The sequence below is a fragment of the Quercus suber genome, unplaced genomic scaffold, assembly GCF_002906115.3.
Source record: "Quercus suber isolate HL8 unplaced genomic scaffold, Cork oak 2.0 scaffold_86, whole genome shotgun sequence".
Lineage (NCBI taxonomy): Eukaryota > Viridiplantae > Streptophyta > Magnoliopsida > Fagales > Fagaceae > Quercus > Quercus suber.
In genome coordinates this window covers 337365-361664 of record NW_027069551.1, presented here as the reverse complement: position 1 = coordinate 361664, position 24300 = coordinate 337365, and the positions used below count along the sequence as shown (strand labels likewise).

Below are 24300 nucleotides of genomic sequence, written 5' to 3'. Positions count from 1 at the left end.
AAGATTTTGAAAACATTGAAATGAAAACCCATTCCAAAAATGCAAGAAAAACTCATCAATTTTGAAAAACCCCAAAAATTTTCAAAAACCCTAAAACCTGAGATTCAAAACATGAAATGCATGAAGAATGAAGGAAAAAGAGATCATAACAAGTGATTTGAAGCAAGGAAGGGCCGAAAATCACGTGGGTTGAAGGTTTTGAGTGAGAAAAAGGAGTTTGGGATATGAACAGCCGTGGACAGATCGAGAAAATGAGAACCAGATCACGACAGAAGCTTATATAGGAGCATCAGTAATTCTCGATAGATGAGGTATTAAGAGGTGTCGAGACAGCTATCGAGGTAGGTGTCGAGAAAATGAATGTCGACAGATATAGGTGTTGAGGAGGTATTGAGGAACAAACCACCAGAACTAAGAACAGAGGCTCGATCGATCCACCAGGTGTCGAGAAGGTATCAAGAAGACAGAAACTTTCTCGATCGATCCACAAGGTGTCGAGGATGTGTCGAGATTGCGATAAGAAAAAGCTTGAGAAGCTTGATAGATAGCTAGGTATCGAGGAGGTGTCGAGCCAGCTTTTAAAAACAGTTTTTTGAGAAGAAAAAAAAAAACACAAACATGAATGCAATCCAACATGCACCTCAACCAATGATCCAATCAACATAGTAAGCTCTCAAGATCATCTCTTAACAAAAATTTTAAGCACATGGATTCTCAAAAACACACATGCACACAAAACAAGTCTAACCAATTTTATTTTTTAAAAACGAGTCAAGACAATTTAGTGAGTATACATTAGCACATGTAAAACCTTTGTGATGACCAAATCACATTGTACTTGCACATGTATCAAGAGTAGCAAAGAATATTGCGTGTTGTGTGTGAAAAACATCGCAAGATTACATATGTGTATACGTGTTATGACGATTTGAGATATGAGAAAATAACTTTAACTCACACACAATCATAACTGTTTGATGGGGACTATCACCTTCGATGTACATCCTATAACTCCCACATCTCCTAAAAAACACGCTTGCAATCATACTTAAAACATTTTGATCTTTTTGCTTTTTATTTTTCTTTGCATATTTTCATTTATTTTAGCAAATTATGCATGGGCATATAAAAGAGAGAAAAGAAATACCCAAGATATTAAGCATAGACATTGTACTTTTGCTATGCCGAAGCATACGGATGTCTTTGACACTACACTTTTGCTATGCCAAAGCATACATGTGTCATATTATGATTGACAGGCAATAGTGGTGAGATGGTTATTTATGCATTTCTCTTAGAATTTTATAGTCTTACCTATTAAAAAGAGTGATACGAGTGTTAAGTTCAAGAAATAACTTAATCTTACTCATCACAAACAAGAACCACAAAGCTCACTTGCTTAATTGGGCATAAGAGTGCTTATCTAAGTTACAAGAGATACAAAGTTTAGAAACTTTGTTTCAATGGCCATCCAAGGTACACAAAACACATACTGTTTTTGTATTTTTCTGATTTTTCAAATTTTTTTAAATTTTTATTTAAAAAAAAAAAACAAAACTGAAAGAAAATACACAAAAACATGTTAAACAAAGTAAAGCATAAAACTAGACTGACTACAAAAAAAATGCAAAACACACAATTAATGCAACAAACAAAAACAAGAAGATAGAAGAAAGTGATGAAATCACTTAGAGTCCTTTTTCTTCCACACCTTGGAAGAACCTTTCCTTTGATTGAATCCTTGAACTAGCGGTGAAGGTGAGGAATTGAACTCGTTCAAGTTCGAAAGGAACATGAGGGCTTTGAGAAGATCACCAAGAGGAGCGAGAGAGGATTGAAGCTGATTCTGGCTTCCAGATGCGATCATGTCGTTGCTTTGTTGAGTAGCTAACCACTTATAGCAATTTGATCGAGTATGACTGGCAGCTCCACAATAATGACAAAGATGCTGCTTCTTCTGTTGAGGCTTTTGAGAGTTAGCCTTCTTAGTCTTAGGGTTTTTAACATCTTTCTTATCCTGCTTAGGGGGTGCTCCTAAGATAGATTTACCCTTGTCCAAGTTCTCATTAGCTAATTCAGTTTTATCATTAGTGTTCTCAATTTCAGTGTTATTAGCAGGAGAAAGAAAAACAGTAGCACTAGTAGAAGCAATATGAGAGGAAGAAAGACCATACCCTAAACCTGTTCGATCCGAAGCAGATTTCTGAATACTGAGCATCTCATCAAGTTTTGCACTTGAAGTCCTCTCCAATTGAGCTCTGACTTGAACCAGCTCTGCTTCAAGCTTCTTGGTCTTTTCAGCCAAGAAATTGTTCTTGAACCTCAACGCTCCAATAGTCTGATTTGCCTCATCAAATTTTGTGGACAACTCTTCACGATCAAGTTCCACATCACTTAGCTTCTTGGTGGCCAGCCTATACAGTTTCTCATGCTTCTTAAATAGCTTGTATAGGTTCTCATAGGCTGAATGGATATCATCTTGATCATCCATCTTCTCAAATTTGGATTCCACCAATTCTTCTTCTTCATCCACTTCTTCAACAATCCCTTCAGTAGGATTGACTATGGCAGTGAAGGCATTCAAAATTTCATTATCCTCATTATCGGAATCATCTTCAGGCTCAGTGTCACTCAAGGTTGTAGTAAATGCCTTACTCTTCCCAATGCTCTTGAGATATGTAGGGCATTCATGCTTCACGTGACTGAATCCATGACATTGAAAACACTTTGGTCCTGCAGAAACAGTGTACTAATCACCATCCTTAGCATCATTTTCCCCTTTGTCTTGCCCCTTAAACTAAAAAGAACTGGATTGTCTACAGTCCTTATCGAAGCCCCTCCCATTGGCATTTTTCATAAATTTCTTGAACTGCCTTGTAATGTAGGACTTCATCTTGGAATCTTCATTATCGGAAGACTTATCTGTGTCACTGCTCTTTGCCTTTACCCGACTTGCCAATTCTGGTCAGCCCTAGCTCATAAGTCTGCAAGTTTCCAACCAGCTCAGTCAAAGGAATCTTATCGATATCCTTTGACTTTTCTATTGTCGTAATCTTGGCATGGAATCTCTCGGGTAGAGATCTGAGCACTTTCCTTACAATCTTGGGTTCAGGAATGGTTTTCCCAAGATTGAAAGTAGAGTTCACTATGTCCTTGAGCTTGGTATAGAACTCATCGAACGACTCATCCTCTTCCATTTTTATTTCTTCAAAGTTTGTAGTGAGCCTTTGAAACTTTGAATCCTTGACAACCTTTGTACCCTTATAGGTTGTCTGGAGGATGGTCCATGCTTCCTTTACAATTTCAGTAGAGGATATCTTTTTAAACTCCTCATTGGTGACTGTGCTAAATAGGGCATTCAACGCTCTGCTGTTGAAATTTGTCGCCTTGATCTTGGCTTCATCCCAATCGACCGGCGCTTCGTTTGGCTTAGTCTAGCCAATCTCTATAGCTTGCCACACCTTCTCATCTAAAGACTGCAAAAAAGCTCTCATGTGTACTTTCCAGTATGCATAGTTAGTGCCATCAAATAAAGGAGGTATTATTACTGACTGTCCTTTATCTATGACAAATAGGGGTCAATGGATCAACACAGCAAAAATTAAACCTAATCAGAGTGTGCCTGCTTTGATACCACTTGATAAACCATAAATGTATTGACCCCTTATGATTAAACCAATTAATTAATTAGTCAAGTTATTAATTAATCAATTTATCATGCAAACGCGTGGTAGCACAAACAAATCACCAAATACCTAAATATGTAGCGAAAATTAAATGATGCGGTGATTTGTTTACGAATGGGAAAAAACCTGACTGCAAAAACTCCACCGGGTGATTTTCAGGTCACCATTCCCAAAACTCCACTATTATCACAACAAGCGATTACAAGTAAAGGAATCCCAAGTACCTTACCAACCTGCAGTTGAACCCTTATCCCAATACCCAATTGGACTTGTTCTGTAGTGACAGTTCCCACATTTGATGCACGATTCCCAAGTACGTGATTAACCAATGCGCGGATCCCAGTACGCGACTTCAACACTAACTTGAAAGAGAGGTTGGCTTCAAAGTTTTTCAGCTCATCCTACACGATGAAGATCAAGAAGATGCTTGGTTACAAAACCCTTTGGTACAAATACACAGCGACTTCTTTAGAAGAGATAAACTAGGGTAAGAACTTCGTCTTTGATCACAAATTGCTTGAACAGAGTTTGCTCAATGCTTGTGCAACTTGTGTCTACTTTGACGGCCCTAAAAACAATCCTTTTATATGTTTAGAGTTAGGAGAAAAGAAGGCCCAAAGACATATTCACGGATCTCAAGAAATCAGATCAGAAATTTGATTTTTATAAACCTCGACAGATAGAAGCCGTCGAGAAGTTGTTGAGCAGGTGTCGAGCTTACGGGCTTGAAATAGCTTTCTAAAGCTTGATAGATGCAGCTGTCGAGCTTTAATGAATTTGCACTATTAGCTTGTTTTTCTTGGACAGACTTGATAACTTCAACACTTGATCTTGAAACCTTATTTCTTGAAGTATTAAAAACACATAGAACTACCCAATTACAAGTAAAGTGCGTTTTTTCAAAGGATTAGCCAATTTACATAAACAAATGACATATGTCCTTAACAAGTGAAAACACATATGTCCTAACATTAAATAGAACCTAGTCCTTGTTCGACTCCTCGGGTCACAAGTCTAGGGTAAATTAACATTGCATGGAATGTTCTAAGTGTTAAACAGAACTTTGGTTACGCTCGGCTCCTTGGACCACGTTCCTTGGGTAAATTAATGCTTTTCTTTTTTTCTTTCTCAGCTTTGAACGAAACCTTGGTTACATATGGTTTCTCGGACCACATACCTTGGGTAAATTAGGGCTTGCTCTGTTCATAGAAGATGGCTAAGACCCTTATCATAATAACCTAATTGTGGAGATGCCTATGAGCATCACTTAACGCATTTGCAAGTATGGCCTTGAAGTATTTTTGGGTAAATTAACCTATGTGTGAAGTTGTCCAAGTCCAGGGTGAAGTTTTAGAGCTTGCTTGCTTCTTCGGGTTACAGCTATAAAACAGATGGACCTTTTGGGATCCTAAGTCCAATTTAAGGTAAGGGTTGTTTATAGTTTCTATTAAGTGCCAAAACATTGCCTTAGGGGTCAGTCTAGTAACTTTTTTTTTATCTTTGTGCCAGACTAACTAGTAAGATAAGGGAAGTTGATTTAGTTAATTAGAGGTTAAAGATATTGTAAATGTTATAAGGAAAGGAAAATAGGCGAAGATACACTTAAACAAATAAAGCATAAACAAAATTGAGGCAGTAAACTAAAGATCAATTGTTTTCATTAAAATTAGAAAGTTGAATTACAGAAAATTGGGGGGTGGGAAGGGGGGGGTGGGGGGGGGAAGGGCATCAACTATACTTAAGCCCATTTGCACATGTGGATGGTTGCCCCTAAGCCTAGAGCTAAGTTATGGTGAGGCTTCCTTCTCTTTCCCTCCCTTCTTTTCTAGATCTTTCTCCTTTTTCTTCCTCTTCAGCTGGGCCACTTCAGCCACCTCCTCTAATTCCACATCCACTATAGTCCTTGGGGCTGGCTGCTCTTGCTCTTTTTCTATGGCTAGTGTGTTAGCTGGAATGCTGGCAAGTTGGGCCAAGGAGGAGGTAGGGGCAGTGCGGGGGTCCATGGGGGGCTGAGGGGAGTTAGGGGTCAAGTATAAGGCTGGAAAGTAGTATACTTTATCAGGAGCCCTAAGCTTTGATTCGGTGTCTACGCCGCATTAAGGGCTTGACCCTATACCTCGAGGCAGAAGGCTCGAGCAATGTCCCTGAGTTGGGCAGTTAGACTTTGGGCAATCTTAGTCATACCCGCATCATAGGCCGCTTGCTCAGCCTTAGCCATCTCGAAATCCATGACCGCTAGCTATTTTTGGTTTCATTTAAGTTCCACCACGGTTAAGGCCAGCTTATTCTTGGCCTTCTTCTGAGCCTCTAGAGAATCTACAGCTTGTTTTTCAAAGCTAGACAGGGCGGCTTCAGTGTTTTTCCAAGGCTTCTCTGCCTCAGTCAGCTGGGTGAGAGTCTCTTTAAGCTTTTGGATAGTCTCGGCATGGGCCTTCTCAACTGTCTTTGCCCTGCCTTCGGCCTTACAAGCCTAGTCTAGAGCCTAGTCCACCCATTCTTTAGCCATGAAGGCTGCTTGTATAGACTATAAGGTTAATGCATGTTAGTGTCTATATATGTGTTATTTATTTTAGGTAAAGAAGGAAGTGATCATGTACCTTAGCAAGGTCTTTCCTCAGAGACAGGAAGACCTTGCATTTTCTGAAGGACCTGAGCTCTTCATGTTATTGGGCAAGAGGAGGGCTTCCTTTAGACATTCAGCCATTAGACTCGACCTGCCCTGCAGGTGGTCTCTTAGGTTGGCGTCGTCTAGAACCGGGCCCCCCGAGCTCATCATGAAGGAGGGTCTCCAAGGGGAAGGTTTGTGTGGCTGTTCCCCCTCAGGATTTTTTGAGGTACTGGTAGAGGTACCTTTCTTCTGTTGGGCCTTGGTAGTTCAGGCCTCTTTGGTTGAGGGCTGCTGATAGGAGCGAGTGACTTCTCTTTCTTTAACATCCTCAAGGCCTTTGCCTCCTTGGCTCATTTTCCTTTTCTTGTCTGCTGCATCACTAGAGGATGTGCGCCCAGGAGTAGGGGTAGGTGGTCGGGGCAGCACAAGCATTACTAGGATTGTTGGGGATGCACTCCCAGCGTGGGCATCGAGTAGGGCCATAAGGTTTGGAGTTTTTACTTCGAACCCCATCCCTTCTGAAATATGAGCTTCTTCTTGACTGGAGCTAGTTTGGGCGAGACGTAGAGGTAGGTGTGAGGTGCTAGGAGTGTCTTCGGGGTCTTCTTGCTAGTAAAAGACCTCGAAGTCCTTATCTATCACTTCCTGCTGGACAGGGTCTAGTGTAGGCTCCTTAGCTTCGTCGTCCTAGGGAATACGGGGCTCTTGTGAGTAGAGGAGCCTGGCTGCAAGTGCGGTTGGGAGTAGAGCGTCCTGAGTTCCTGCGAGAGGAGGTTTGGTTAATAAGAAGCCTGGGACAACTATGTCTATTAAAGCCAACTAAGAGTCTCTGGCTTTAATAACGTTCTTCGGGCTTTGAAAACGTTTGGTGGAGGGCTTGTATTTGAGGATGACGTGAGTAGCTCAAAGTTGACCATCCTTGTGTAGGAAGATCTCTGACCTAAGGATCCAGTTCTGGTTTATGAAGTTCACCAGGTGCTTGGCCAAGGCGATGTAGCATTCGTTTGCCAATGAAAACAATGAGAGTTGTAAGTAAAAAAGAAGGGAGAGGGCTTTTTTCAAATTTATAAAGTTAGGTAGTATCTTATATGCATCTATGGTCCTTGAGAACCCTACCTAGTTCCCTTTCTTGGGTGGGACAATGCAATCCATCGTGCTAGTCTCCTGAGACGATGAGGAAGTCTTCGTCTATACCATTGCTTGAGTCAGGTAGGCAGGAGATCAATCTAATAGCGGGGACTTTACATTTGATGTAATATTTGGTTTTTTTCCCCTTTTGGTTGTTGTATACCTAGTTTACATCATGCCAGGTAAGGTTGGTCTCTATTTTTCGATTTAGCATACCTACACAACCGAGGACCCTAAAGACAAAGGGAGCATTGAGTGGGGGTTAGCCTATAGTTCATTAGATAGTCCCTAGTGATCCTTCCTATGGGAAGTTCTATCTTGCGTTCAATAAAGGCGATCATAGGAATGACCACAGATTCAGGAGGTCTATTCATGACCAGCCATTCACCATATTCGTAATGTTGGATTTCAACACTGTTGGAAATCCTATATCGTGCCCTAAAAACAGCCCTAGCCTCAGGAATATCTACTAGCTTAGCGTATCTACCCATGTAGTTTTATGGTATGAAAGAATAAACTTGTGCAAAAAGAAATGTGAGGATTAACACACCTACGAGTAAAGGGAAAAGTTCTTCTTAGGAGGTTGCTTTAACTCAAATTGCCAGAATGCGTAAATGAACTTCAGCCAGCCCTAAACTCTTCTTATATAGAGGTAAAAAGTGAGCGGTAATTTTCCTGCTCGTTAATGAGGGAAAATAAAGACCATAGGATCTTGATCGAGCTGTAGAACGTGGGGGGACAAGCAGCCGCCTGATGCCATAAATGTTAAGTCGTGGATTCTGAAGCGCCAAAAGCGTGCTGGAGACAGGTGAAAGGATGTTACCATGTGGGAACGCGAGAAGCACGTGTGTAATTTGTTTGTATAACTAAAACTTTGCTTTTACCTTAGGGTTAATAGCAAAAGTTTTAAGGGGCTATTGTGGGTGCTTGAGGACCGAGGATGAAGTTGAAGAGTTGCAGTATTGGAGTGGGCATGCCATGGGCTCGAGAAGGAAGGTCGCCCGAGGAGAGGGAGGGGTGAGTCAAAGGACTCTAAGGTGCTTTAAGTGGGAAGAAGGATCTAAAGAAAGAGAATCAGTGATTACATGGAAAGTTTCCAGTTTGAGTAACTTATTGCCTCCGTATTAAATGGTGGACAACAGTTTTATCAGCTGCATTGATGAGGAAGTGACCTAAACAATTTAAGTCACAGTTAAGCAGACTCCTTCTACCACATTCTTCAGATGTAAAAAGAGACAGGTGTCATGAGGGGAGATTGGTTAGGTAAAGATGGAAGGTTGAGATGTGAGAGAGGGAGGAGTATATAAGAAAAGGAGGGATTACAGAGAAAAAGGGGCCAGACACAAGTATCAAGAGATAGAAAAAAAAAAAACAAGGAGAACACTGAGAGAAGAGAAGGAATATTAACATTTCTTCTATAATTGTAGTCTCCTCGAGCAAGCTTGTATAAAAAACGAGCTCATTCATTTAACTATTTTCTTCTTTTTCTTCCTTAGTTTCATCCTCGGGCAGAACCTCCCTCTTGTTGTTTGTTTCCCTCTCTTACAAATTTATTGTTTTGGGTCACGGTTGAACTGATCTAGCCACTATTCTAAGTAGGCCTGGACCGCCATTTTATTTGGTACCTATAATACTGATGGTACGCACAAAGAAAATCAATTACTGATTAATAAGAAGATTAGTAACAACTTTAGAAATAACATTTTTTTAAGCCTAAACGTTAATAAATTCTCTTTAATTTTCTTTGATTTCATTTCTGTTTAAAAAAAAAATTCAAATCAGGTTGAATGTCGAGAACCCGTTACTTGATGGGGCAATGAGGGAATACTTACAGTCGAAGTAGGTTGATTATCAAAAAAAGAGTTCGATTAAACTCACACGGTACCTGGCCTGTGGCCTTCCTTAATGTGATGCTATAGGTATAATGCCATATCGAGGGGAAATTTTCATATGCGTTGGTGTTATGCGCATAATTCTGGTTTATATTTTTGCTAATGTATTTCTATGCCTTTTCCCAACCACCCAAAAACAAAAAAAGAAAAATGTAAAAAATTGTGCTATTTATTTATGGACAAAGTTTAGTTACAAAATTAATTGTAACTTTAGGCTACAAACTTACCTAATATTTTTTTATTGGATGTAAATTTTGACAAATCTACCATTGTATTACATCTTCTTCTTATATCCTTTATACTTGCAAAATTTTAAGAAAATTAAAGATCAATAGTTATGTCATCAATAAATTTTTTAAATTGCAAGTTTTTATAATTTAAAATTATGCACAAAATATAAACTTAAAGATTATATAGTAAATGATTAACATGTGTATAAAGGGTGTAAAGAATATACAATTCAACGGTTAGATTTTCAAAATATGTTGTAATATTTATTTTATTGAGTGAGTTTGTGGTTTTAAGCTATAACCAATTTTGTAACTAAATTTTATCTTTTATTTATTATAGAGGCTAAAACATAAAAACAAAATTAGCAAATGCTAGTCACAAATTATAAATACACTAAAACTAAAGGATTAATTTGAAATAAGAAAGAAACATGGTCAAAGTTGGCTGGTACTGGTACAAATCATTGGAAAGTCCTCATTCGTCTCCCTTCTCAATTCTGACCGTCTGTCTGACTGGGTCTCTCGATTTCTCATCATCTTTAAGTAACGAACTTACCAAACGTAGCTGTGTTGGATTGTTGTAATTCAGATTCACAAAAAGAGCTTGAGATGGACACGTTCTACATATCTCATGGATCGCCAACGCTGTCAATAGACGAGTCGATTCCGGCAAGACATTTCTTGAAGGCGTGGCAGGAAAAAGGTTACTGCCAGCGCCCAAAGGCCATTCTCGTTATCTCTGGACACTGGGACACCGCTGTCCCTTCCGTCAATGTCATCACCGGCTTAAACGAAACCATCCACGATTTCTATGGCTTCCCCAAGGATATGTACAAGGTATTCTATACTATACTGTACTATACATCCATAAAACATAATAATATCTTTCTTTTCTTTTCTCAAAAGAAAAATTCTCATTCATACCACGACTGAATTTTTTTTTTTTTTTTACCTCTTTACCGATAAGATGATTTTGCTTTATGAAGTTTATAACAATTAGATTCAATAACTAGTATTGTTAAAAATTATAGATAATTTTTCTTATAAAGTGAAATACCACGACTGAATTTTTTTTTTTTACCTCTTTACCTATAAGATGATTTTGCTTTATGAAGTTTATAACAATTAGATTCAATAACTAGTATTGTTAAAAATTATAGATAATTTTTCTTATATAGTGAAATATTTTTATGATCAATAAATTATAAACGATTATTTGATATCTTTTAAATTTATTTACAAAATAATTATTTGATATATTTTAAATTTATTTACAAATATAGGCCTATATTTGTACATTTTTATTCATACATACACATAAACATGTAATATTATACATATAAATCTCATATTTGCAAGCTTGTTCACAGGCACATTATGTATTTAAGCTTGGCTGGTTCAATACTTGTGCTTAAATTTGGATTTGAATTTGACTCTTGTGGTAATAAATAAACATAATCGGCCCCAAACAAACATAATTTGGATTTGAATTTGATTCTTATTTTCCAATTTGAGTTCGAGTGGTTCATATTTGGCTGTAATTATTTTACATATATTTGAAACAAATAATTATGGATGGGTTGGTGTGCACGTTGGTGGGGTTTGGTGGGAGATGTTGACCTTGAAACTAAGATTGAAAGTTTCGTTCTTTTTTTTTTTTTTTTTTTGAGATTGAAAGTTTCGTTGTCTTGTTGTGCATTCCAACCTTATCTCTGTTTGGAAGTTTCATTAGATTACACTTTTATTATTATTATTATTATTTTTTTATTGCTGTCCTTGGGATTGGGATCCATGGATAAAATAATTAAAGTTCCTTGAGTGCCTACTTTTATTATTTTGTTTCCAAGAAGCAGCCCTATGTTGAAAATTTTACTCATACAGATTTGGCAGTTGCAATTCAGTAATGCTTTTAAAAATTTTGCAACTGTCAACTGGCATGACAAGTTTTTTTTATGACCTCTTCAAAAAAAAAAAAAAGTTTTTTTTTTTTTTTTTTTTTTTTTTTTTTTTTTTTTTTTTTTTTTTATGACTACTACAAAATTAGCATTCTTCCTTTCCCTTTTGATTGCGAATGGCATCATAACTGAGCTGAATTGTCAGCTGGGGGTTTGCATGTGTTATTGTCTTACCAGCAAAATTATGAACTTGTTTGATATCAGTAGTTGATAATGAAAGTTCTATATTCTTTTCTAAATATTGAACATGGACCTTAAAGTTGTCACACAAATACTTATGCTTGACCGCTTATTGGGTCATAACTAACACATAAAATGCATAATATTTGTTAAGTTCTTGTCCATTGTAAGCTTAGGCATGCTCCTAAACAAGAATAATAAGGTCATTAATTGGACTTGGAAACAAGAAGCTTTAACAAAAGTCAATCTTTTAATTTTCATGACAAAGTGCAGGGGACGGCACCACCTGAGCAACTTGGCTGTGTAAAGATTTATTTTTTAGAAAATTCATTTATGTTACTATCTTTTTAAATTCTTTTCCTCATTGCCAGCTCAAGTACCCAGCTCCGGGTGCTCCAGAATTGGCAAAGAGGGTAAAGGAACTGCTCATGGCATCAGAATTCAAGCATGTTGATGAGGATAGAAAACGAGGGCTTGACCATGGTGCATGGGTTCCCCTCATGTTAATGTATCCAGAGGCTGATATCCCAGTGTGTCAGCTCTCTGTTCAATCAGATAGAGATGGTACTTATCACTACAAGTTGGGCAAGGCGTTGGCCCCTCTTAAGGAAGAAGGTGTCCTCGTCATGGGTTCTGGAAGTGCTACTCACAACTTGAGGAACATTGGGGGCAGTTCTGTTCCTTCCTGGGCTATGAATTTTGATACCTGGCTTAAAGACGCTCTTCTTGAAGGAAGGTAATTGATAAGTGATTTGCCACTTTCTTTCTCACTTTTTTGTCGTACATCTGGTTATATTTTGATTTTGGTATGGTTTGCAAGAAATTGACTGCATCCTATGTTGACATACTATGCTGGATATAATTATAACTTCATAATTGGGCAAGTAATGGCTAGGAGTTTATTAACTTCTAATAATGAGGTGTTTGCTTATATTTTGCATAGATTGGTAAACTGAAAAGGTAGGTAGGGTGGACCTGGTGGTACGTAATTTGCATTTGACGCTAAGTTTCATATGGTAGAATAGCTTTCCATTTCTAAAGCAATGGCTTAAGGCTTTTTTGTAGTCTAACATTCATTTTAGAATGATGTATTTAGGCTTTTTAGTCCATTTTAGGAGTTACTATGGAAAGTACACTTACAAAATTTTTTGGCATGATTTAAAAATATGTACCTTCTTTAGTGATTCAATGATGGTTTAAATGACAGTTCCTCTCACAAAAATGGGCTGAGGGTGAAGGCATTATTCCAAAAACCCACTAGATGCATGTGGAAGTTAGCAATAATTATAGAAAAGAACCTGTTATTAGATATGGAGAAAAAAGAGCAAAAGAATTTTCATATCAATTGAGAATGATCAATGATATTTGTGTGTTGGGGGTTTTCTTTTTGTCCTCACAAATGAAAGCCTTCTCATAAAGGTTGAAGGTTGCCTTCTTACTCTGTAACCACTAGGGCATTAATGAGTTACAAAATGCTAGTCTTTTCGACTTTGATTGTCATTTGGATGGTCATTCCAGATCTGAGTTAGATTTTGAAATTATTTGCATGAGGAAGATGTTCCTTTGTGAGAACCAAAGTTGGTATCAAACAAAGTTGCTTATTATTGGCAGGGTTTTGTCAAATATCTGAGAATGCCAACCACCCAATATAAGGTAGTAAAAAAATACACACCATATGGTTAGCTTCTTTACTCCTCTTTTTTGATTCTTGCATGGAAGTAGAGTATATCTAATTTCATTAAGTTTTTGTAGAATGAATTAAGTATTTAACTCTTGCTGTAGATATGAAGATGTGAATCACTGGGATGAGAAGGCACCAAGTGCAAAAATGGCTCACCCTTGGCCAGATCACTTCTATCCATTGCATGTGGCCATGGGTGCTGCTGGTGAAAATGCCAAGGCCAAAAACGTCCACCATAGCTGGGACATGGGTACTCTTTCTTATGCCTCTTACCAGTTCACAGCAGCCACCAGTTGAATTTCCTTTGCAAAAGTGTGCTATTATACCGTATGTGCTGTATCTCCAAATAAGATTGGATACCAACCGGAAGTTCTTGAAGACAAGTTAATCTGTGTTTGTATAATATTGTAACTACCTTATGATAAGTTTATTATATTAAAACCATAAAGATTTCACCTTAATAATGGCTTGCTTTTGGGGCCCATATATTTAATACTGATTAGTATCTGGTTGGCAAAAATTTGTGGAAAAGTACTTGATTTTTGTTTTGATATAACATACAAAACTCAAGTAGAAGTAGACATGGGATATCTCAACTCTCCTTTGCTTTTCCCTTTATATTTCCATTTCCATTTATTTCAACTTCCTAATGATTTAGTTTCAACCTTTTACTGTGTTCCGACCCAAAGATAGCTTCAACTTGTTCTAGATTTCAAGGACCGTATTTAATTGCATAGAAAATAGGAAAAAGTACATTTGTAAAATTCCATTTGAGCTCGTATGTGTAATATATACATACCCTGCATGCATATAATTCACATTTTCAAGTTATTTAGGTACGCATAAAATGCGGATGTTTTGTTGGATATTCTTGGCGATGTAGCTGTAAAAATGGATGTTTGTATTTTAACTAATAGTTGGAACATATGTAAAACTAGCATTGCTTGGGACTTGGAAAATGAATGCTTTCAACCTGTGTTAAAATTCTTGGATCCACAATGAATAGTTGGGAAATTTGCAAATTCACTCTTCAATATTGGACTAAATGACCATTTAAAAAAAAAAAAAAAAAAAAAAGAGAGAGAGACTAAATGAGAGGGCTTCTTTTCTATTCAAAAAAAGAAAAAAGAAAAAAAGAGAGGAGTTCTGAAATAAACAAAGAATTAGACAATAGGTTATAGCACGCCAATAAGTTGATTGATTACGAGAATGATTTGATTTGGGGCTATGTGGATGCCCCACAAAGGGGGGGAAAAAAGGCTGATTTAGGGCTTTTTCTCTATTTCTTTTGGTTTATCGCACATTGGGTCCTTAACAATATGACTTTTTGTATGCTTGTGTTTCTAGGGTGATGTTTGTGAGTTCATTTTTCTTATTTTCATTTTAGGAATCACCACAAACTATTGGTTTTTTATTAGGTGTGAGTGGTCATCTATTTGTCTAATTCTTTTTAAGTTACCTAATTAACAAAACTAATTTTAAGGATTTATTAATTAAGGTAAATCAAAAGTCTCGAACAAAAGTTTTTGGACTCAGAAGTTCGGTTACGTGTGGGGAAGGTGTTAGGCACCTCACAATGTCTATTCAAAAGATTGTACCTTATTTTAATTTAATTCAAACATTATATTTTGGTAAAGAAATAAGATACTTGGCATTTTAATTTTTGAAAAAGTTTTGCACAACCAACACACACACACACACACTCAGATGTGTGTATGTGTATACATACATACATACATACATGTGAGTATCTATTTACTTATAGTATACCATGTGAGTATTTAAGTCAAAGAATATTTACAATCAAAACATGTGAGATATATACATAAATAGTATGTGAGGGATATTTAGCAAAAAATAACATATACAATAGCATGTGAGTATTTATTTACTATGTAACTAACACGTGAATATTAAATATTATACAAGAATAAATTACAACGTAAAAATAAAATAAGAGAGTTGGAAGGAAAGCACCTTGCTGTCACCAACCTTGCTTTCTCATTCCTACCATGCAAAAAAAAGATGACATTGGAAATGTACTAGTGCCACAGAAAAGGAAGGGACTGTATAAGCTTTGATTAGTGCCTATTGGTTCAATGGAATTGAACAATAGGCCCAAATCCCTAAATATGCAATCCTAAGGAACGTTTTAAATAACAATGCATGAGCAAGTTTGAAAAAGAAATTATTCTTTTAGAAAATGTTAGTTTTACTATATTTTATTTTAAAAGAAAAGTTTGGAAAGAACACAATTTTTTAGAAAGATTTTGTTTTGAAAAGAGGAGGTTTTGGAAAAAGCTACTTTCATCATTTCTGGAAGAAAATATTTATTTTGAACAAGCAAAGATTTGAAAAAAAAAAAAAGGAAATTAGTCTTCATTTTTTTTAAAGAATTTTTTTTAAAATTCCATAGAAACCGAAAATTTTGAGAAAAAAAAATTATTTTCTTTGTAAAGAAAAGCATTAATTTTAAGAAGAACAAAGAAAAGAGATTTTTTTTTTTTTTTTAAGATTCGTGGATTTACTATTTTTTTTTTAAGGAAAAAAGGTTATAGCTTTTAAAAGTACTCATAATTTTATTTGAGAAAATATTTGGAGGAAAAAGCTTTGATTTAGAAAATATTATATACTACTATATATAATAGCAGAAGCTTTTACCAGGTACTGACACGTAAGGTAAAATGACCCCTTAAAAGGTTGACACATATATAACTTTAAGTTAAAAGAGCCGCACGTTGCATCGTTTCAATAATCTTAAAATTTTAACTTTTATTTCTATAACACCATTTGAAAGCATCTCACTATGCCTGTGTTTGGATTGCACTTAAAGTTGCGGCATTTCACGCAATATTTAATATTAAAAGTGGGTCCCACAATACTATTTACACATTTAAAAATTATTTTGCTACAGTGTTTTCAGCAACAATCAGTTTTTAGCAACTTTCAACAACAATAAATGCTATCCAAACAGACCCTATAAATAAAAAAGTAAAAGACTCAAACCAAACGTTAGACAAAAAAAGCTTCCGCTGTTTCCATTCATTAAACACAAGCCGGCCAAAAGAAAAACCCTTCCTTGCCAATTTGCTTTGCAGTTTGCCCTTTGTTCTGTTTCCTCTCTGCAACAGAGTGCAAACTTGCCCACTTAGATTTCTGCCATCAAGTTAGTTTAGAGCCACAAGAGAACGATCGTTACATCGTTTGAAGATTCTTTTAATAATCGTTTGGAATCAGCCGATATAGAAGGAGAGAGGACGTTAGAGAGACGGTAAGTCTGAATAAACAGTTCTGTCATCACCGTTAGGGCCTCCGCCCATAAGTTCTGTTTTTAATTTTACAAATTGGGGTTTTTTTTTTGGGAGAATCATTTGGGCGTTATTTATGATTCGGGTATTTTGGTTTGATCGGTTATGATTTAGGTTTTTCGGTTAGGAGTAGTTTTGTTTAATTTATGTAGATAGACGGGTTAGATTTGGTTTAGTCTCTTACCCTATTGTCTTCTTTAGGTTTGCTGTCAATTTAGGGATTTGAAATCAGGGAAACAACCTAGAAAATCAAATTCTAAATGAATTGTTATTAGGAATTTTTAGTTTTTGGGTTTTGTATCAAATTCTAACTGAATTGTTATTAGGAATTTTCAGTTTTCTGGGTTTTGTTCCTTTGCTTTCATGAATTTCAATTTCATATTTTGTTTTGTTTTGTTTTTGCCTATTTGGGTTGCATTCGTTTTGGGTATCTGTTTAAAATCAACATGCATGACTTTTTATTTATGTTGTTTTTTTTACAATTGGTATTTATTTCATTCCTTCTTTCTATGTTTTTGTTTCTGATGTTCTCTTTGTTCGTTTTTGTCAAGTTATTTGAGTGCTTTTTATTAAAAAATTAAAATAAAATTTAATATTTTCCCTTGCAATTGCAATTCATAGGCTGCAGTTTACAGATCATAGTGATTGAGGCATTGCATTAGAACGAGTACCAAATATTTTGAAAGGTAAGGTTTTACCAATGTTAAACTTTTAAAAACCCACATCGGTTCAGTATGTAACCAGTCTATCTGCCTTCTTATATAGTGTTTCTTCTCTTCAATTTTTCCCTTTTTTTGTTATGCTCTTTTTCCTCTGCAGGAAGAAACCCAGTGACGCTTGATGAGAAAGAACAGAGGCCTGCCTTCACTCGCCTGCCACCACTGGTCAGCCAGTGAAACCACTACCGGTAAAACTGATTTCTTTCTTTTTTTCCCTTTCAGTTGTACTGCTTTGGATTTTATTTCTTAATCTTCTTCTCCTTTACTATTATAGAGTGAATTGGGGAATTGAACCTTTAATTAGCAGTAGTTGGATTTGAAATAAACTCATTCTATTTTGTAGAATAGATTGGGTGATTACGTTGATTATCATTACTCATTAGGATGTTGTTATCTCATTAGCCAATTGTTTTGGCTATTTTAATTCTAATTAGTTTGCTATTTAAATTATTTTTAATTGGATGTAATCCGTATCATGGCTGTATTTTATACAGAAAAGTGTAGAGATAAAGATCATTAGAAAAATTAAACCAACACTATGTCTTTTCTCTCATTAAGGAGATTAGACATCTCAAATTGACTAAAATCCTTTGTTCTTTTCAGGTTTCTAAGGAAATTTTGCATGCAGGTTACTCATATGCAGTCAACGAATAATTTTGATAGAGGAGGTACAGTACTTTGTCCTTATTTACTGTTGGTAAATGTATGATATAACACATAAAGTTGTTAATCTAAGCATTTTTTATATTCTCTTTTTTTGTGTCTTCATCATCATTGTTGCTGATGAAGCTTATTACAAAGCCAGTACCTGTTTTCTTTCTGTTTTCATTGGTGGATAGGATTTTCTTTTTTGTGAATTTATGGTTTTCATTTGGTAAAAGTTTGGGTTTTAATTATTACCAAAATAAGAGGGTGAAAAACTATTCTCTTTCTTTGAATAGCGATCACCTCAATTTGCAAAAGAAACTCTAAATTCCACTATTGGCTACAACCTGCTAAATCTTCTAATTGTTGATGTATGCTACAAGATCTCATGTTACTTCATTGGTAGATAGGATTTTATTTTTAGCAAATTTATGTATTTCATTTGGTATAAGTATGGGCTTTAAGTTTCTCAAAAAAAAAAAAGTGGATTTAAAACTGTCCTCTTTCTTTGAATTTGTTTTCAATACTATTAGATTTTTTGGTAATTGTATTGTCAAAGCTATTCATATGTTTTTGTATTTTAATTTGCAATTACCAGTACTTTTTAGTGCCTATGATTATGTTTGATGATAAGTTAGAATTAAAGCTTTTAATTTTGAATGTAAAAGTCTAACTTTATATAGGTTCTCAAAAAAAAATAATTGGGAAACTTTTTTACAACAATGGAGAGGGGGATTTGAACCATGCTTATCCTATAAATTAAAGCAACTACCTTATGCAATAAAGATATAAATATAATGCATTTTGGCTAAACTTTGATGCATTTTGGGATGATACAATTATGTAATTTGATTTATGTTATCAAGATGTAATCTACAATTTTTCATTGAAATTTTATTCATAATGTTCTACTTATACCAAAAGAATATGTTCTGCAGAGTGCAAAGGCAGATATTAATGTGGAGAAGGTTTTCTTTTCAAAAGCAAGGGATATTAAATGAAGGCTTGCTAATACTAATACCAAGATTGAGGTATGTGCACATTAATAACTTACTCCATCAGTAATTTGACAAGTTCAAGCACACTTTGCAATTTGGTGTTGGTATATAGTGTGTCATATAGTTAGATGAACAGCCTACATTAAACTTAGAATTTTTCAATATTTACCCAACATTAATATCTAATTATGAAATTCTATTAAATGAACGTGTCCTAAATGGATTATATAGTTATTTTGTAATCCATTCTAAGTTTTGAAACAGTCCATATTTAAAATAAATAAAAAACAAGTTAACATACTTATCACTGCACAGGTGTTCACTAAAGGCCTCTAATAGGTAAATTGATTTCTTATTCTTATATGATTTATCTTCTTGAGTGTTGGAGCTTAAATACTCTAAAACATTGAAAGAGAAAATCAAGTAACTAATGCAGTAGGTGATTGATGGGAGATGTGATTTGCAAATTGTCCCACTATCTACATTTATGAATGTTGAGAAAGAAGACATTTGAGGTCTTCTGCTTAGGCAATTGTACTATCGCATGCTGTTTTAGGAGCCATAATTTAAGAAAAATGTTTCATGAAAGTTTCATTTCATATTTGTTATAAAAATTCCTTATTTAAAGCATTAACATTTTAATTTTATGTTTTAGTTTCAATTAAAGTGTCTTTTTTTTTTTAATAATATAATCTACGTTTTATTTGTCTACTTAAATAAGGAAAGCAATTTATTTTTTATTATTATTTTTTTTTTATGGTAGTAGGTAGATGCCTTACAATTGGTAAACAGCTGAACATACATATACATTACCCTTACCAATTTTAGTATCTTCTACTTGGGTTTTTACCAAATTTTTCTTTTTTTACTCTTTGATATTCCATGGAAATTCGGCAATACCTTATTAAAAGATAAGAAAAATATGATTATATTCTAATAGATACTTTCCTATGTTTTTTTTTATTGGATTTTGTTTTTAAGTAAAATTTTGATTGAGAAATTTTTATTAGACATGTTTAAAGGAAAAAGAAATGATAAGGGCTATCTAACACTCATTCACGTGATCTAGATTTTAGATGGTAGAACTAATTTCGCATTATGTGATCTTCATTTGGAATCGATTTAACATTAACATTTTGTTCTGAATCTTCTGATATGTCCAGGTATGCAAAAAGATCCTCAATGGCTTGGTTGCTTACAATATTAGAACCATAAAGACTTTTAATAGAGAAAGCATGAAGTCCATAAACAAATGGTTAAACTATTTGACTTTTGGTTTATTTTAGGGTTATAAATGTTATTTTGAGCTATGAATCTAAATTTTTATGATGTTATGAAGAAAGGTTTTTGTTTTTCTTCTGCTGTAAGTTTTTTTTTTTTTTTTTTTTTTTTTTTTTTCCCGTTATTTAAATTATGTTAATATATATTATTATGATGAAGTATTATTTACTTTTGATGATGTTATATAAAAAAAGAAGTGTACTTTTGATGATCCTATAAACAAACAATGAGCACAATTATTAAAAAAACCCGTGCATTTGCATGGGTAATAAGCTAGTTTTTATAAAAGTGGAGGATTGGAAAAAACTCTTTTATTATTAAAAAATTACATGGGCTTTTCTTTTGAAAAGATTTGAACCAAAAAAATTCCAATGACTTTTGTGTTGAAGAAAAAGACTTGTGTTGAAAATATTTTTCTTGGGAAAAATTATTTTGAGTGCAAAAGATTTTAAAAAGAGAAAAAGCTCCTGGGTTTTATTTAAAAAAAAAAAAATTTAAGTTCAAAAGTCCCATGATTTTGAGAAAAAATAATATTCATTTTAAAACTTTGCACATTCAAAAGATTTTCTTCATCATATTTTTGAAAAGAAGTTTCCAACGTGGTAAAAGAAAACATTTTCTTTTGAAGAAAGAAGAAAATACTTTCTTTTTTTAAAAAAAGGTGCCTCAGTTTCGGATTAAAAAAAAGGAAATTAATACATAATTTTTAGAAAGATCATTTTTTTATAAAGAAACTCAACTTCTTCTTCTCCATGAACCACTCTACCGAACAAAACCCTCTTCTCTCTTCAACTCCTTCATCTTCTTCTTCTTCTTTGAAGCACTCAACTCCAGTCTTTGCTTCTCGGGCCTTCTTCATTTTGTTTAAAAACATTTGGGCCTTTCTTTTTTAAATATGATTTGGCCTTTACATTTCATGTTTTCAATTTTCATTTTATCATTAGATTAAGTAACTATAATTAAACTAATTAATAATTAGATATCTAATTAAACTTAATCTAATTAAACTATAAAAACCAAAAAAACCCTCTCATTTCTCAGTTCTCACCCTCACTCTCAACCTCCACTCTAGTCCCTCTCAGCTCTCACAGTCTCCTCTCATAGCCTCCATTCCAATCCCTCTCATAGCCTCCACTCCACGTTGGCTTCCACGTAAATTTGCCTTTACGCCACCTCCACACGAATCTGTCTCTGCGGCTGCCTCGATCTACCTCTATCACCGCCTTCGCACACCGGCCTCCACATGAATCTACCTTTGCCGTTGCCTCGATCTACCTCTGCCGCTGCCTCTAGACGAATCGGCCTCTATCGCCACCTCCACATGCCGGCCTTCCCACGTTGGCTTGATTTTTCCATTCTCAGTTTCTCACGGTGACATTTCTCGATAACCTTCTCTCTTTTTTGTATTTTTGGTTTTGTTTAATACTGAATCAATGCTATTTTCTGTGAATCTGTGATTGTGATTTTGAGTTGTTATTTTCTTATTGAAAAATCGATAACCTCATGTGATGTTGAGTTGTTTTTTTCTTTTTGTGACTGTGAATCTGTGATGTTGACTGAAACCGAAAACCGACCGAAACCGACCGAAACCGAAATACAACCGAAACCGATCAATTTCCATTTATTTTGGTTGGTTTCGGTTGGCCAAAACTAAAAAAATGACCGAACCAAACCGATTACACCCCTACTCTCTCTCTCTTCCACAAGCGGTGGCTCTGAGGGAACTCAAAATCTCACGCTTGACCCATATCGCAAGAGTAGCATTGTGAATCGAAATTCCTAACCATTGAAATAGAAATGCTAAACCAAAGTGTAACCATCAATGCCACAACCATAAATACAAACACACTTTCACCTTTAATCCCTGTTTACCTCCACAAATAACACCACCATCGGCCATGCTCAGCTTCTTCTTCTCCATGAACCACTCTACCAAACAAAAATCTTTTCTCTCTTCAACTCCTTCTTCTTCTTCTTCTTTGAAGCACTCAACTCCAGTCTTCACTTCTTGGTCCTCAAGCGCACTTTAAAAAATTGGACATATAGTGGCGTTTGCAAAATGTTGCTATAGGCTGAAATTAAAAAAAAAAAAAAAAATTAATAATTTTTTTTTTTTTTTTTTTTTTTTTTTTTTTTTTTTTTTTAAATTGAAATTTTTTAAAATTGAAATTGAAATTTTAAAATTTGAAAGCATTAATTTCAATTTGAATTAAATTAAAAAATTCATAATAGAATTAAAAAAAAAAAAAATACAAACACAAACCCAAAAAATTTAAAATCAAACTCAAACCCAAAAAAATCAAAATCAAACACAACATACTCACAATACAAACACAACATGCTCTAAAATACAAGAACACAAACCCATGTATCTCCTCTCATTCAACAAAACGAACCCAAATCCATTCAAGGAACACAAAAGAACAAGCTCCGAAACATAAAAGCACAAGCTCAAGAATACAAACCTAGATTTAAACATAAGCACAATATCAGCAACACAATAGCACAAATTCAAGCACATATCCAAAATTCAAAATTGCTTATACTACTATTTAATGGGCTTCCCCTATTTGGGATTTTCATTTTTTTTTTTTTGGTTCAAAAATACCCCTACACCCCTATATTTAAGTAGAGATAAAACAAAAGGACAATCCGGTAAATATACAACTCTAACTTCCACTAAAATATTGCCTAAAAAATAGGGTCACTCTCTTGTTAATTTTCAAATTGCTTTATCCACTTCTATACTACTATTTAAGGGGATTCCCCTGTTTGGAATCCCCCCTGTTTGGAATCCCTTTTTTTGGGTTAAAAATGCCCCTACACCCCTATACTTAAGTAGAGACAAAATAAAATGACAATCCGGTAAAAATACAACTTTAACTCTCACTAAAACATTGCCTAAAAAATAGGGACACTCTCCTATTGATTTTCAAATTGCTTTATTTTATATATGTATAAAAAATAAAAACACAATATTTTCTTCCACAAAAAAAGTCTCATCGCACATGCGAAGAGCATTTGATGAGACTAGTATTATTATTTTTAAGCCAAAATAGCCAACGTATAAGACGTTGTTCAAAATATTGAAATAAGGTAATTCTCTCTCTTCCACAAGTGGCGGCCCTAAGGGAACTTGTAATCTCACACTTGACCCATATCTCGAGAGTAGCATTGTGAATTGAAATTCCCAACTATTGAAATAGAAATGCTACACCAAAGCGTAACCATCAATGCCACAACCATAAATACAAACACTCTCTTCACCTTTAATCCTTGTTTGCCTTCATGAATAGCACCACCACCGGCCACACTCAGCTTCTTCTTCTCCGTGAACCACTCTACCAAACAAAACCCTCTTCTTTTCCCTAGTTTTCACTTCTCAGGTCTCACGTGTACTACAAAAAACTGGACCTATAGTGGCATTCATGAAACGCCACTATAGTTCCTAAAAACGCCACTATAGGTCCATTTGGGCTATAGTGGCGCTTACTATAGTGGCGGTTACTAACTTTACAAAAGCGCCACTATAGGTCCATACCCTATATTGGCGTTTATAAAACGCTACTATAGGTCGATTTTTTTTAAATTTTTTATAATTTTTTATAATTAAGCTATAACAGCATTTTAAAATGTCACTATAACTGGGTAAGTGGAAAAGTGGGGGTAGGTAATAGGTGGGAAAGTTATGATTCGGTGGTTATTTTCTTAGTTGGACCTATAGCGGCGTTTGTAAAACATCACTATAGGCCCTTGTAAGACCTAGGACCTATAGTGGTGGTGTTTATTTTCTTAGCTGGACCTATAGCGGCGTTTGTAAAACATCACTATAGGCCTTTGTAAGACCTAGGACCTATAGTGGTGTTCCAAACGCCACTATAGACCCTTTTAATTTTTTTTTTAAAGGACCTATAGTTGCATTCATAAACACCATTATAGGACCTTGTAAGACCAGGACCTATGACAGCATTTATAAAGGGGATTCAGCT

At 35.0% G+C, this 24300-nt stretch overlaps 1 protein-coding gene and 1 long non-coding RNA gene across 2 annotated transcripts; both read left to right on the top strand.

Moving 5' to 3' along the window:
• Positions 1 to 10014: 10014 nt before the first annotated feature.
• On the top strand, positions 10015 to 13880 carry LOC112012387 (extradiol ring-cleavage dioxygenase). Its single transcript, XM_024044783.2, has 3 exons — positions 10015 to 10381; positions 12051 to 12415; positions 13462 to 13880. The coding sequence occupies exons 1-3, from the start codon at positions 10154 to 10156 to the stop codon at positions 13655 to 13657; spliced, it is 789 nt and encodes a 262-aa protein (XP_023900551.1). The 5' UTR covers positions 10015 to 10153; the 3' UTR covers positions 13658 to 13880.
• Positions 13881 to 16364: 2484 nt separating this feature from the next.
• On the top strand, positions 16365 to 20385 carry LOC112012407 (uncharacterized). The gene is made up of 6 exons (XR_002882962.2): positions 16365 to 16631; positions 17290 to 17354; positions 17488 to 17575; positions 17991 to 18055; positions 18971 to 19063; positions 20194 to 20385. It is a non-coding gene; the product is annotated as an uncharacterized LOC112012407 (long non-coding RNA).
• Positions 20386 to 24300: the final 3915 nt, after the last annotated feature.

Bases quoted from the DNA above. Each gene is read 5' to 3' on its own strand.
- LOC112012387 (XM_024044783.2), top strand. From the start codon at position 10,154: ATGGACACGTTCTACATATCTCATGGATCGCCAACGCTGTCAATAGAC. The intron at 10,382-12,050 runs GTATTCTATACT...CCTCATTGCCAG, and splicing joins TCCCCAAGGATATGTACAAG to CTCAAGTACCCAGCTCCGGG. The intron at 12,416-13,461 runs GTAATTGATAAG...CTCTTGCTGTAG, and splicing joins GACGCTCTTCTTGAAGGAAG to ATATGAAGATGTGAATCACT.